At 33.8% G+C, this 16,178-nt stretch overlaps 1 protein-coding gene across 2 annotated transcripts; it reads left to right on the plus strand.

Annotated features, from left to right (window-relative positions):
* The first annotated feature begins 8,903 nt into the window (after positions 1-8,903).
* Positions 8,904-10,885, plus strand: LOC140748624 (uncharacterized). 2 transcript variants are annotated; one of them, XM_073081471.1, is made up of 2 exons: positions 8,904-9,024; positions 9,190-10,885. In XM_073081471.1, exons 1-2 carry the CDS (start codon positions 8,994-8,996, stop codon positions 10,794-10,796), a joined length of 1,638 nt encoding a protein of 545 aa, XP_072937572.1. In that variant the 5' UTR covers positions 8,904-8,993; the 3' UTR covers positions 10,797-10,885. The 2 variants fall into 2 exon arrangements, with proteins under 2 accessions (XP_072937572.1, XP_072937579.1); XM_073081478.1 differs by having other exon boundaries at positions 8,921-9,037.
* The last annotated feature ends 5,293 nt before the right edge of the window (positions 10,886-16,178 follow it).

Genomic DNA, 16,178 nt, shown 5'->3' on the forward strand with positions numbered 1-16,178 from the left:
TACATTGTTATATTGTTACATACATACATACAACCTAAGCTAATAAAAGCGTCTAAATAAAGATAGACGATTATAGTTAATTTTAAACTGGCTGTATCTCAATATAGCCATTTGTTAAAAATTTCAGTTCATTTTGTTTTTGTTCATTGGTTTTTATTCCTGTCGCTTTTACGTGACGCTCAGTTTCATACTTTGACGAATTCTATATCGGTAAGTACTATATTTAAAAACCCTGCCTATACCGTAATTACTGTACTCTGTTAAGTTATATTTTTGTCTAACACGAAACCTATTTACACCAAGAAAATAGACACCATCTCTAAAATGTATTTTGCTAACTACTTCTCAACATATTTTGTTTGTTTTTTTTTGTACACCAGCTAAGTTAAGTACTAATCTTATCTGCTACAAAGACAAACAAATTATTTACTGGCCATCTGCAACTATCATCTTCCAACATAACTGAGATCTGTGGCTCTCCTGATTATTATCCCGAGATAAACCCTATTACTTAGTGGAATTGCAGCAGCTGGTGCAATTTAGTAGATGCGATTATGCGACTCGGGTGCGATTGGCTTAAATAAAATGAGCTTCGGGATCTTTAAGATGTCTGGTACCAATTTTGTAGCTTATTGTATTTCGACAGTTGGTATGATATCCGAAGCGGGTTGGAGTCTATTAAATATTTCGGTTTCAAATTGGTTCAAATTTCGAAACGAAACCTATTGTTTTTTATGTATTTTGTAGTACAGTTGTACAGTTATCGTCGTGATAAATGCAGTCTTGTGTTTGATTTCTGTCCAGATGAAAAAGTACGATGAATTTAAACGTCTACCCTAGGTCTATGTATCCTTGTGTGTGTGTTTGATAGAACAAAGGCGTGTCTAATGTGGAGTTATGACTTCTTTGCCTTACAAGGGCAATAATAAGCGCAGCGTAAATCGGATATTTATGGTATTAGTAGTAAGTACGTATGTATAGTGCAAAATTTTTTTTTAATCCTGCAATATTTCCGACTGTAATCGATCTACAATAGAATTATACTTTTCTCTTTTATTTCTATAGAGAAAAACGAGAACTGCCGATAAACAGTCATTATCACAAATAATGATGTTCATTAAAACGTATTAATTTTTGATGAAGGATTGAAGTATGATTTTGGGAAATAAATTATTATGATTGGATAATTATTATGAACTCGGGCGATAAATTTCAATTAATTTCTACTTATAGTAATTAACCGCGATAAATAATTTAAGTTATTGGCGCGTATTCGGTAAATGGTAATACTATATTTTTAGGGAATTATATTACATTTCCATGCAATTGTAATAAGTGTTTTTTTTACAAAATACATGTTTCTGTATTAGTGCACATGCATTACACGCATGTGCACTAATACAGAAACATTAGTTTGAAATACAAAACCTTAGTTTGAAACTTTGCAGATTATTTTATTTAAATAAAACTTATAAACCCGATATTGAAATTTGTCAAATAGTTACGAACTTGTCACTAGATGGCGTTCAATATAATCAATAAAATAGTGCATTTTTTTTTAACTTATTCTTAATAAGCAATATCTGATAGGTACTAACTTTGAAAAAATATGTTATAAAATTTTAGCTTTTTTCTTCAATATTCATTCAGTATACAATTACCTTAGCCAACGCAACATTTCTCTATTTGCGAAATATACATTCTAACCAGTGTATCTTAACGCTCCATAATTACCTTCCATCCCTAAAATTCGAGTAGGTACGTTTAATTACAACAAGTCGTAAATGAAAACTTTGGCACATATAAACTATGGTGTTTCACAAGGTGACCCCGAGGTCCGCAACTATTTGCGGTAACAACCAAAAATGGTTCACCCTACTTCGTTGTCAATGTTTAATAAATGCGACGTAAACTACTTTATACCTACGAACGTGTCAGACACGGGCCGTTACAGGCAAAATGGTACTTTTCTATATTCCAAATGTTTTAACGTAACTAATAAACCTCACAATATGCGACTGGAAGTAATAAAATTGCAGTTAAAGTCTAAATAGATGTGTAGCAGTAAATACTAGCGAAGACAAAACAAGAAGGGTTCAAACTTTAAGCCCAACCAGTTCTAATAGCGTACACTAAGAGTAACATTACCAGAACCAGGATTACCAGAACGATAATAAAATATAATCTCATCGAGCCCGTCGTTACCGATGAGTTATTACCGACGAGTTATTACTGACGAGTTATTACTCGCTCTAATAACTTTTCCCAAACGCGGTAAACTTGTAAGGTTTCCGCCACTTATTCTCTTTTGCGAACATGCGAGGCTTCGTACAGCCTTTGATCTGTTTGACGCAAAGGATACATAACCTTATTCCGGGCAAAAACCGCAGACCCACACGCTACCATATATCAGTGTTATAACACGAGCGGTGCCCCGCGGTTTTACCCGCGTTTAAAAGTGTAAACCTCGGAATATGTTTAGAAGGGGTTGCAAGTGTAAATTTATACCTATAAACGGTTTGTTTCATTTTATTCAGCGCGATACCCTAATTTTTTTTCTAAAATAAAAGTAGCTTTAGTTAATCTTTATAGGATCCGCTAATTACCAGCGAATGTTCCCTCAAAATTGGCTCAGCTGTTTCGGAAATTAGCCGGAACAAAAAGATAAACAAAAAATATAATGATTTTTTATTTGTTATAAGTGCCGTATATACGAGTATTTTCATATGCAATAAGTATTTTAAAGTAGCATTATGCAATAAGTAGTTTTTTTTACATTACAAACAGACACTTCAATTTTATATATTTGTGTAGATAATGGTTTAATAACAACGGTACAGTTCAGCTCGGAAATCAAAGTTTCAGCTTAAACTAGAAATGTAAATACTAACAAAGGCTAGCATCCTTTAGCTGGTAATAACGCTTGAGTAAATACGATCTCAACAATAAAGAAAAGATAATATGAGCGAGGCAAAGTTGTTTTCTAAAAGTAAAACGTTAAAAATTACCTCGTCGTGTATTAGCTTGTTGTCGCTCTTCGTGTATAAGCTGTCGCTCATATGTTCACCTTCCTTTATTACTCACTGTTTATATGTAGTAGGGCAGTGTATGTGTGTCCCTGTAGTTCCGGGACGAGAATAGAGCTATGGTATCCCCTGCCTGTCGTAAGAGGCGACTAAAAGAGCGCATACTGTCGTACGCACTAGAGGGTGTGGTGAGCGTCAAGCTCACCTGGGCGGAGCTCGACGGGGCAACGCGCTAAGTGGACTCCGGTTGCGTTTCTTTGGAGATCCCGGAGTCCTCTACGCAGCGCCAAGGATGGCTACCGGGGGGGTTTTAGTGCGGTAAGAGTTCCACATAACCCTGTGTCCCTCCCACGGCATCGGGCACCTCTTGAAGGTTTCTCCCTCGTGAACAAAAAAAAAACAAATTCACCTTAATTCAGTATTATGTTATATATACAAACTTCTAGGCTTTTTAATGTGACTGAGAGAACTTTTAGAAGCAAAATAGCTTAATATATTTAAGAAGATAGTGTTTCTTACGCTGTTCTACTTAGTTTTATGTACTGTTTGTTAATGTTTTGTTTGTATATAAAACTTGTAACGCGACCAAGACTAATAAAAATCTTGATTTGCGACTGGGTTTTTACTTTATACGTGGAAAGAGTAGTTTTTGTTATTCTACCGTATTTACCAGTGTTTGCAGTTTGTTTTATTTGCCCTTGTCATAATGGTTGACATGTTTCAGACTAGCTCGTATAAACTTATGGTTTTTTTAGGGTTCCGTATCCAACGGGTAAAAATGGAACCCTGTTACTTAGCTTACCTGTCTGACCGTCTATCACAGGGATCTATCTCTAGATCTGTAATAGACAGACGCTTGACATTTTAACTGTCTGTATTACGATGGCTATTACAAAAAATACTAAGAAAAAAATCCTTCAAAATAAAAATCGCTATTCAAGAAACAGTATTTTTCGTGTTTTTCGCTTTATCTATTGAATCATCATAGGTAGACAGTTAAAATTTTTACAATGCCTATGGCTGCTATGATAACAAATACTAAATATAATTATAATTTGGTGCTACGGAACCCTCCGAAAGCGAGTACGACTGGCACTTGGCCTATTTTCCCATTGAGCTTTCATGTCGGTTATCATGAAATATAGCGTGTGCTATATTTCATTATAGGAGAGCGATTTAAATTTAGTTTCTTTATCATAAAGTATTGAAAATGCATGATAAGAATTAAGGTTTTGACGATAGTAGCCAACTACTATCACGAAGTTGCGAACAGTGTAATTTTTTTTTATTGTTTCTGGAAGAATATAAATCTTGTAACTTACTGTAATTATATCATTTCGTAAACTACATTCAATAGTAACGAAGATTTAAAAAACTTATTAAATATTACCGTCTCCTCTCCTTATATTCTAAACAAGTACGGTAGTTTATTAAGGTCTTCAACAAATTATATAATTATGAAAAGGTCAGGAACAATTTATTTAAGCCTAGAGAGCCTAAACAAGCAGAGATCCCGTACAACAGATGTGGTGCTTTTGCTCTCAAATAAATATGAAACAAAGACCAAACATGTTAATTAGAACTTTAACCCCTTCAACATTTCCTCGTAATTTAAAGAATGGGGTTATATTTAGAGTTAAAACGGTTTAGTCGTCAATCTTTTACTGTTCTACTGCTGGTTTTAGGGCGTACAATCGTACTGGTCGAGTGGGAGACTTCACACACCTAAGGGTTTTTTAAGGAACTATTATATTAAATATTAGGTATCTTCACAATCAGCTTTGCCGAATATTTGTCCAAGACAATTATCAACGAAGCCGAAAGCACAAGTTATTTGTGGTTCCGCCTTCCCGCACTGTGTCGCGCGCTAAATCACTTGTTCCGCGCACATTTGACATTGAACGCGCTCATGGATTGTTATCTGAACTGTGATGTGCTTGCTGATGACTGGAAGCTGATCATGTCTGTATGCTTGGAGTTCTGAGAGATGTCTGTATGTTAGATCTGTCTCGTTAGTGTAAGTGGCCTCGGCCGTTCTAATTAGATCAATAAAATAAATAAATGTTCAGAACTTAACCAAGATGTGCAATGTAACGACCTCATGATCACATAATGCCTAAGACAAGCAGAAGACTGAGCACTTTGGCGAAATTTGCAGCACACCTGCACAGAAGACCACTACAGCAGGCACGACGTTCAGCAATGAAGAAGCGACTAAGAAGAAGGTATGTAGGTTTCCTCAGGATGTTTTCCTTCACCATTATAGTAAGTGAATTAAATACTACTAAAGTTATAACAAAGTCATATTAGTCACTTATACAGTTATCACAAAGTAACATACATCTTCGAAAACCAGAGGCGCGAGCCTGGGATTTAAACCTCGGTCCCTCCGATTGAGAAGTCAACTATTACTATCACTCACTAAAATCAACCCGTCCCCAAGCCAATTAGCCAACTTTTTAGGCCCCTCTGCTGGAAAAACTCTCTTTTCATAACTAAGAAGTCCGGACTCCGTTGGCACATTACTAGAAAAAATATAAATGTATTCCTTTTATTTATACCTCTTTTATTGATACATTTTCCACACATACCCATTACTTTTATGATGTCATTACCTGTAATTTTTTTGTTGATTTTCTAAGGTATTTCACATTAAGGGATCAGTTTCACTACAAACGGTTAAAGAAAATACCGGTTAGTGGCGAATCGTACTCGCGCACTGAAGTATCCGTAAAACTACATAAAACTTTTGAATACTTTTAAAATATAAGTAAACGGCAAGGAATGTTTAAGTTTCATTATACATAATACCTAACTATAGATAACCTAGACTCAGGCCCAGTTTTCCACACATTTACACACATCCACTTCGACGCTTTCTACTATTATGTATGTCAGATTATTATTTACTTTTTAAGGTTATTAGGCCGCATGTCTCTAATGACCCGCTCTGATGCTTCTGACCCGATACGACTATTTAAATACATCGTTTATCGCTCTATCGTAAAGTGTGGAGCGGTTGGCAATACTGTGGCAAGTTACTCGCACTTCAGCTGTAACATTTACTTTATGAGGTCGTTACGTTGCACATCTCGTTTGACCCGCTCTGACGCTTCTGACCCGATGCGACGTTTTGTATATATATCGTTATTCGCTCCAACGTAAAGGGTGGAGCGGTTGGCAATACGGTGGCAAGTTACTCACACTTCAGCTGTGACATTAACTTTATGAGGTCGTTACGTTGCACATCTCGAATGACCCGCTCTGACGCATCTGACCCGATACGACGTTTACTGCGCTGGTTTACTACCAGAACCGATGGCACTGGCATGGACAGATGGAGTAATGCCTTGTTAATCTGAACCAGCATCCAAGAAATTAAATGGATTTTTAAAACAACGTTAAGAAACTATCGATTTATCAGTTGATAGGAAAAGGAAGTTTGTACGTTATCGAGATTGGATTTGCAGTTCATTAAAGTGTAAAAAATATTTAATTATATTTAAAGGAAGCTTCATGATGCCTCGTAATTATTTTAAGGTTATTTAAACTTATTTTAAGGTTCTGTACCTAAAGGGTAAAAACGGAACCCTATTACTAAGCTGTCCGTCTATCATAGGGCTCTATCTTTTAAAAACTTCAACATTTCAATTTTTTCACTTCTACGTAAAATGAACTCGAAAACATGACGAAACATGAAACATGACTTTATTGGTAATAAAGGGTTACAAATCTGCGTCTGGCTCTTATTATTAAAAATTGGGCATGAACCTCGTACGTCTTATAAAGTTTCATAATTGTACGTCTTATAAAGTTTCATTAATTCAAAAGTATTTTACAATAAGTATGCAAAATTTTAAATAGCTTAACAACATATCGTAAAGCAGTGGCGTAATAAAATAAGTCGTTACTCAAAATTTTGTTAAACGTAACGTTTATTTTACATCCGATTGTCATGTTTAGTACACAATAAATGCCCATACCAATTTGCAAATGTAAGCATTGTAAATCTTTTCGAACAAATTGTGCCTTTAAGAGCGATGATCCAAAGAATATTTTCCACTGACGTGAAAATCTTGTAAAGATACGGCTCAGATTATTTTTATGTTGGCTTTAAAGTAATTTTATCTTTACGGCTTACGACGGCGGTCTCATCGAAACTTTGCCGATGAGGAATTTTCGATCGAAGTCATAAAAATTTAAACTGGACTCCCAGAACTTTTGGGCCTGAAAATACCGCTATCTCGTCAAATACCACAGGACCGAAAGTTGATAAAATCTTTTTTGTTCCATTATCATCGTCATTAGCCTCTTTTCGGAATGAAAAGGGTTAAGCTAGTTCACGAAGCTGACAAAGTGCGGATTACACACTTTTCAAACATTGTGAACTTTCAGGAATGCTTGCCTTGCGATGCTTTTTTAGTGGATAAAAAGTAATTAATCAAGTTGCAAGATGATGTCGATTAAAAAAATCCCTGTCTTTTAACATTTTTGTTTTATGGTATAACTCCGACAATAATTCTAGAAAACGTCCAATTTTTTTATCCGGAGCTAAGAGATTCACGTGCATCTTTTTGCAAAAAACAGATAAATACAGTTATTTACTTACTGTAGTCAATAATTTGCACGGCTACCTAAGGCCTTACTTGTTTTATTGGATATTTGAAATTAAGTGTTAAGAGTAAATAAGGATATATTTACTTTTGTTTGAGGCCGTTATTGTATGCGCAATAAAAATGCTTTGAAAGGAGGAAATGAAGAAACAAGAGCTGATAGACACTAAAAGTTCTATGATTCTATCAACTACATATTTTTAATTACATTACTACATTAGATGTCAGATATGGGAAAATTAAAAGTACATTTTTTAAATAATATTTAACTGTTCAGCAGCATAAGTTTTGAGCAAGTAACAATAGAATTATCTATAATTTTGCAACCCCCTCCCCTGTGCCATAACTGACAGTTACCACAAAACACCTGTCACTTACAATAAATTGGCGAAAACGTTCACGTCTTCCTTGAGAAACTTGTCGTACTGAAGATATTGCAAGCGAAAATATATTTACTCGTAGATATAGATATAAACCGACAGCCCAAAAGGAATTTTATGCATATAATGCCTATAGTGCGAAATTAGTACGCAGTTCTTCAGATTTTGAACAATCCCTGCTGCTCACGGATTATGAAGGCGAACGCGAAATAGATAAGGCGTCGAATGTTGATAACAGATTTCTGAAGATTAAATTTCAACACGGTTGCAAAGATTTTGCTGGAGCAGCAAAAATTTTTCATCGCTGGTCGCTAATACATTTCATGTTCAACAAGTCACTAACCACAACCTTTGAATCCAATTCAGCGATAAGTTTCTTTGAAAATCGGATTACAGGTTATAAAGTCGCGACCGCAGACCCGAAGGTAAGCTCTCGAGGGAATCGACGGATTTACAAGAAAAATTCAATGTCCATTATGACTGTGCCTACGGTATAATAATATCACCCGATATTGAAAATATCGAACAAACTAGCTGATAACTAGCTAGATTTAGGATGAAAAGAGGTTTACTTTGAGAATTTGTTTTCTGTGATCCTTTGATGTTAAAATTAATTTTGGCAATTTAAATCGTTTACCTAAGTAAGATCAGTAAAGGCTATTAAATTAATCTACATAGTGGATTCAGAAAGTAACGGTGAATAAATACTGATTTAATCAATAATTTTGTGAGTCTTGTCTATATACATCTGTATTATAGAGCGTTTAGCCTCCCCGTATTTTTTGCGATAACTTTGAACAGATCAGTTATAAACACAGAGGTTTTACTAATATTCGTATTTAAACCACTTTGATTGTTTTTAAGTTAAAAGCCATTTGAAAACATTCTATAGAAGAAAAATATTTGTCATTTATTTTCTGTCAATTTTAATACACGGATTTTTACTTAAAAATTCCTGAGGAAAAAATATAAATATGGATCAAAACAACGAAACAAATTTAGATGGTGAGTTTAAAAGGTATCTCCAAATCTTACGTCCTTATTTAGTCAAACTACGAGACCAAAATATAATAGATATCTGTAATGCTTGGATTCAGAAACTTTCTGATTGTAAAGAAAATGAGAAAGCTTTGCGTAATAAGTATGTATTTACTTTGTGTTATCATTTAGCCAAAGGAGTCCTAGATGAGCCTTTCCTCAAGCTTCCGTCTCAAGATGAACTACCGCCATTACAAGATGACGAAAGTAGCGATGGTTCTTTTACAGAAGTAGAATACCTTGTCATTGATTCTGAAAGCACAAACACAAAGGTACTTTACGGCAAACGAAATCCTTCCCAAGTTTTTTCTGATAATAGTGTAACTAACATTGACATAAATAACGAAACAAGTTGTGTGGATAGTACCTGTAACCTCCAAATGTTACAAAAGGATAATATCTATCAAACGAAATGCAAACCGACAATACAATCTTATGATTGTCCATTCATGAACAATAATTATAGAAATTGCAATGAATGTAACGAAAATTATCAATATAGAGCCAACAATTTAGTAATGAAACTCAGGGAGCTTAAAAAACAAAATGTCTTGCTACATGAAGACCTCGCTGCTCTGAAAGAAGAATCAAAGAAGAAAAATGCATTTTATGATTCACTTGATGATATTTTAAAAATAGATATGGCAACAAATACTTGTAATTATTACGCAGATAGTAAAACGACACTTACGTCTTTGAAATGCAAATTGCAAGAAGTCCAGTGTTCACGAAATAATTTAATAGAAACTGTTAGTTCCTTGCAAGATAAACTTGATCATTTTGATGAACTGAAAAAACATGAGCTTGAAGAAATAGAAGCAAAACATAAGTTAGAACTAATTAAACTTAAAACCAGTATTCGTGAAGAAGTCAAAGTTTCTTATGAAAGTAAGTTAGATGAGCTAAAAAAGCATTATGAAAATCTTCTTTTGGAAATCCAAACTAACACAAAAGAAGAAATCGAAATCTTTTATAACAGCAGAGAGCAAATTATTCTCGAAAAGGACAAATTATTGCAAAGTAAGGAAGCTGAAATATGTGAACTTAAGTGTCAAATTGAAGAATTAAAAAGTCATCAGTTTGCTGTATTAAATAGATTTATTGATCGTCCTGTAGAAAAAAGTTCTGAAAACCTAAAAAATAAAACTCATGAGTTAGAAAAACGTTTGTATAAAATGGAAAGAACTAAGAATAAATGTGCTAAGGCTTATGAAGACAAAATAGCTTCCATGCAACGTGAAAAGCACTTGGCTGAATGTTCATTACAATTGCAACTCGTTAAACAGAGAGCTCAATTCGTAAATGAGGTCACCGATGAAAACAAAGTAGAACTAGCTACAGCTTTGGATAAATTAGAGAACAAATACAAGGAAATCGTTGCTAACGTGCAGGCCACGGCTGTCCAGAGGAGGCTTCAAGATCAAATCGCTCTAGAATCACTTATACAAGCCGTGTGTGGTACTTCGAACGGGAATACATACGCAAATACAGCGAACAAAAACACTGGACAATTTTCTGGAAAGTCCATTCGAAACCGAAGTAAAGATAGAACTCAGAGACAAGACAGAGAAATCGAAACATTATGTAATAGTAACAGAGTTGAAAACGTTCTGGTTGGGAACAAATCCTTTGGCGAAGATAGTGTTGTAACGGGTTATTGTCTTGATAGTGAAAAGCTGCAGGAACTATTCGAGAGAGTCCACATTCCTCAGAGGGATGTTGGCGACGTACCAAAATAGTATGGAATCTCGAAAGTATTTGAATGTCCTTTGTGGAAACTTTATATCGCGTTGGGATCGTATCGGGTGACTTGTAAAGTTTTGTTAATACTAAATCGTTACGACTTTTGTAAAAATATTTTGTCATTAATAAAAAAATGTTTATTATTTGGTTTATTATACATTTCAGAAATTTAAGTCTATTTATTTATTTTAGTAAATCTTCTGATAAGTTCCTTAAGATCAAATCTACTATCAACAAAATGGTTTGCCATATGTTTCTTAGAATTAAATTAACTAGATGTTGTAATTTTGAAACCTGTTATTTAACTTCTTTAGATCCCTTATTTTGAGGACTGTTCTTTCTGGTATAAACAGCGCCTGTGATAAATTTCATGCTTATAACTTACCGTATGTAGATGTGCATCGTCTGCTATTCGGTTTATTATTACTTAGATCTAAACTGAAAAATAAAATAACTGCTAATTACTTTTGAAACTTAAGTGCTAAGTTATCGCATCATTAGGCCTCGTAAACTAAGCCCATAATTGTGTATTTACAAATAATAAAACAATACGTATTAAAACTTTTATTACTATATTCTAAATACCTAATACTTGCGCATACGGTTTTACCGCATATTCCCTAATGCATACATAAATACATACTAAAAAGTTGCATATATAATTCCCTCACATTTTGGTTACAATTGCATTAGTCATTTTTCGATAAACCTGTGCAGCTAATAAGAATTTGGTATTTTGTATTTTTCTTGCCCTTCTTTTGCGCTAGTTGTTTATTTCATATTGAAAAACAGAAAAAATTAATAACTCTATGTTTGGAATGGCTTATAAAACAAAAAAAAAATCGAAAATGGATTTTAATTTGATAACAAACATAATTTATTGTTTTCTATCTTAATATATAAAATTCTCGTGTCACAGTTTTCGTTGCCATACTCCTCCGAAACGGCTTGACCGATTTTGATGAATTTTTTTGTGCTTATCCGGTATCTATGAGAATCGGCCAACATCTATTTTTCATCCCCCTAAATGTTAGGGGTAGTACAACCCTAATTTTTTTTTATTTATATGGCAATACAACGTTTGCTGGGTCAGCTAGTAGAAGTATATGAATCACCAATTCAATGGTAGGTAGGTAATAATTTCTATTGAATAATGTCGATTATTTTTTTTTTATTACCTACGAAGTCATTACCATGTTATATCGTTTATGATTTACAGGATTATTCCAATAAACAAGTTATTTGGATTTAGTCTTGACCCGCTTTGGCGTTGTTTAATTAAGTTTTAATATTACAGCTATAATTTAAAAAAATATAAGCTGCTATTAAATTTAAAAATATATGTATTTGTAGTGTTCTCCTGTAGGAATGTCTTTCGTGTCACAATGTTAGTTACCGTACTCCTCCGAAACGCCTTTACCGATTTTCACCAAATTTTATATGCATATTCAGTAGTTCTGAGAATCGGCTACTATCTATTTCTCATACCCCTAAGTGATAAGTGTTGTTTTATATGGCAATACAACGTTTGTTGGGTCAGATAGTGTTGTTGTAAATTTTATTGATGTTAAGGTTATTATTTTTCGACCTAAAACGTTATATATCCGGCTAAGTAACAGATATTCACTGAGTTTATAAGATTTTGTAGGCCAATATATCTGAGTTGAAATTAGGAGTACTTAGTTGAATTTAAATTAAAGATGTTGAATTTTGATCACATTTATTTAGCCACCCAAGACACAGGTATTTGTTTCGGGGGCGGGGAGCAGACTAGTAACACAACGTTCCCACGAACCAAGCGCATACGATCGCCATTGCTAACCATGCACATTGCACTTGATTCGTAGAATCGCTTGTGTCCCTACATCACACCCCTACCCCAAAAAATAAATTGTATACAATACAATACAACACTATTTAAAGAAGAGTAGGTTACTTATCTGAAATTACCTTATCTATATATATAAAAGAAAGTCGTGTTAGTTACTCCACTTATAACTCAAGAACGGCTGAACCGATTTGGCTGAAAATTGGTGGAGAGGTAGCTTAGAACCAGGAGACGGACATAGGATACTTTTTATCCCGTTCGACCGCGTTTCCTTGAAGTCATTTTATAACTCAAGAACGGTTGAACCGATTTAGCTGAAAATTGGTAAAGAGGTAGATTAGAACCAGGAAACGGACATAGGATACTTTTTATCCCGTTCGACCGCGTTTCCGTGAAGTCATTTTATAACTCAAGAACGGCTGAACCAATTTGACTGAAAATTAATCGAGAGGTAGCTTAGAAGCAGGAAAAGGACATAGGATACTTTTTATCCCGTTCGACCGCGTTTCCGTGAAGTCATTTTATAACTCAAGAACGGCTGAACCAATTTGACTGAAAATTAATCGAGAGGTAGCTTAGAAGCAGGAAAAGGACATAGGATACTTTTTATCCCGTTCGACCGCGTTTCCGTGAAGTCATTTTATAACTCAAGAACGGCTGAACCAATTTGACTGAAAATTAATCGAGAGGTAGCTTAGAAGCAGGAAAAGGACATAGGATACTTTTTATCCCGTTCGACCGCGTTTTCGTGAAGCATTTTATAACTCAACAACGGCTGAACCAATTTGACTGAAAATTGGTGGAGAGGTAGCTTAGAACCAGGAGACGGACATAGGATACTTTTTATCCTGTTCGACCGCGTTTCCGTGAATAAATAAGAGTTGAAAGTTTGTATTAAAGTCCCCCAGTTTTGATGCAAATCTATATGAAAATTGGTATTTGATAGGATTTCGATAGAAAGTAATTAAATATCTATTTTACGATATTTGCAAAATCAACCCTTAAGTTGGTTAAGTAGGGGTTGGAATTTTATATTAAAATCCGTTAATTTGGAAGCAAAAACTGTAAAAATTTGCATTTGGCTTTAGAAGACACTTCGTTTAGAAATCGGCAGATTTTGAAGCAAAGTCTATGAAAATTGGAATTTAGCTTTTTGATTCAAAATAATAGAACACATTTTTCACCGTTTTTGGAAAATCAACCTTTAGGATCGTTTAATCGGGTATGGAACTTTAATTTAATATCCGTTAATTTGGAGCACTAAGAAAATTATCATAAGACATAATGAAGCATCTGAGTCACTGTTTGTTTTTTTAGATCAACCCTTAAGACTGTTATAAATCGCCTTTCTATTTACACACCTGTTTCAGCATTTTTAGCTATTCAACAACCCGATTAGAGTACTATAAGTAAATAAACTTTCTTTAAAAAAACCCGTTATTGAAGTTATAGGTACTTCTTTTCGCGTGTTTGTAAAAAAAATAACAAAAAATACAACCGACTTCTATGTCACTACAAAGTAAAAAATAATTCGAACGAAATATATTGAGCGCCGACTTCAGAAATATGTACTAAACCAACATTTATTTGAATTATTTTTTACTATGTAGTGACATAGAAGTCGGTTGTATTTTTTGTTAAAAATTTTTTTATCCTTTTTAGTGATGACATAATAACATTTATATTAATACAATATAAAATTGTATAAACGTGATCATGAATTAAGGTACGGTCTGAATTTACATTGATTGGAACCGCCCGCTCGCAGGGCGCTGCCGCGCCCTGCCCGCTTAGTTTTATATTGTCTTATGTGTTCCAACCTAACCTAACTAAATAGTCAATGATTTGCAATTTCATTAGAACCTCCTACACCAAATATCTTCAAACACGACTCAATTATTCCCATCGGTTGAGGAGTTACATATTTTGTCTCCGAGCCACATTATCAGACCCTTAAATAGTCAATGATGAACTGACTTTGTAATTTCATTAGAACCTACAATAAAAAATAACACAATAAAAAAATAATTATTAAAATCGGTTCACTAACGGCGGAGTAATTTGTGTACATACATAAAAAAAAGATACCGGCCGAATTGATAACCACCTCCTTTTTGAAGTCGGTAAAAAAATAACAGAGTGCAGAGAGGTAGAGTGAATTTTATTTAATTGTATTTTTTATTTTCCTGTTCTCCTGTGGCCATTTCCTAATATTTACCAGTAGTTTATGGACATAATACATAAATTACACGAGTGAAACCACGAGGTACAGATAGTCACTCATAATTAGGTGGTACGAAGTTCACCGGGTCATCTAGTTTTTAATATACACTGGTCTCTCTTATGGGACCTCGCAACAACACAATACAAAAATGATAATGGCTTTATTACATGAACATTAAGACATAACCATAAGGTATTTAATACATTTCAATGTCTTTTAATATAACTTACACAATACCTTAAAAAACTGTTTGTTGTTGCTGGGGTACAGTCGGTGCCATATTATTATGTACCTTAACCGACGTTGGTGCAGGGATTTTCTCTATGGTTTTCATTAACCATTTCCTGGTGAAACTCCTGCACTTCGATCGAATTGCATAACACAATATTATTCCTAAAATAACAGCAACTACCAATATACTAATCCATACCATGTTAAGTTTGGTTTCCATTATGTTCGATATATTTTGCACTTGTGTAAATTCTACTTTATTACTTTCGTCAATAACGGGTTTACTTTGTCCCCAACCCATTTTATCGGTTAAAATAATTTTTACGTTATATAAAATGAACTCAACCGTAACGGTTATTGATTGTTAATGAAAAGTAAAATAATTGAATAACTCTACATGTGCAAAAATAAAAATGTAATTTCTATAAATTTAAATATAAAATCTAGTTAATTAAGCATAATGTTCATAAACAAGTATCATTACAATAGGTAACAATACAATTGCAAGTATGCACTTTCGTAACTTCTTATTGTTAACTAAAAACTGCATAGTACTGCATAAAATAAAAATTATGTATATTAAAAATTAATGTGTATATGTGTGTCTGTAAAAAAATAATGTATATAAAAATAATATTTAAGTAAATCTAATTGGTGTTCTTATAATTCGTCCACTACGAGTTTTACGACTCGTTTGATTTTCCGGTTGAACATCCATTGGCATCTCTACATTTTCTGAAGAATTTGCTAGATTTACAATCTTATCTTCATTATCAGGTGTTAATAATATATAAGCTGGTTTCAATCTGTCAATGGAAATGCTAGCTTTCCTATTTGGCAATTGAATAACATATACTTTACTATATCTTTTTATTACTCGATACGGACCGTGATACGGGGGTTTTAAAGGTCTCCTCACCGTATCGTCACGTATAAAAACAAAATCACATTTTAATAAATCAGAGTGAATAAAAATTTTACGATGATTTCTACTTGAATTATTAACAGGTTTAAAGTTTTTAATTGTTTTCTGAATAGTATTAATTAAAGTATAAGAATCATTAGGTTCTCGATGTGTATATGAATCATAAAAGT

The sequence above is a fragment of the Epargyreus clarus genome, unplaced genomic scaffold (genome assembly GCF_041222505.1).
Source record: "Epargyreus clarus isolate Ecla_fem2 unplaced genomic scaffold, WU_Ecla_fem_2.2 ptg000003l, whole genome shotgun sequence".
NCBI lineage: Eukaryota > Metazoa > Arthropoda > Insecta > Lepidoptera > Hesperiidae > Epargyreus > Epargyreus clarus.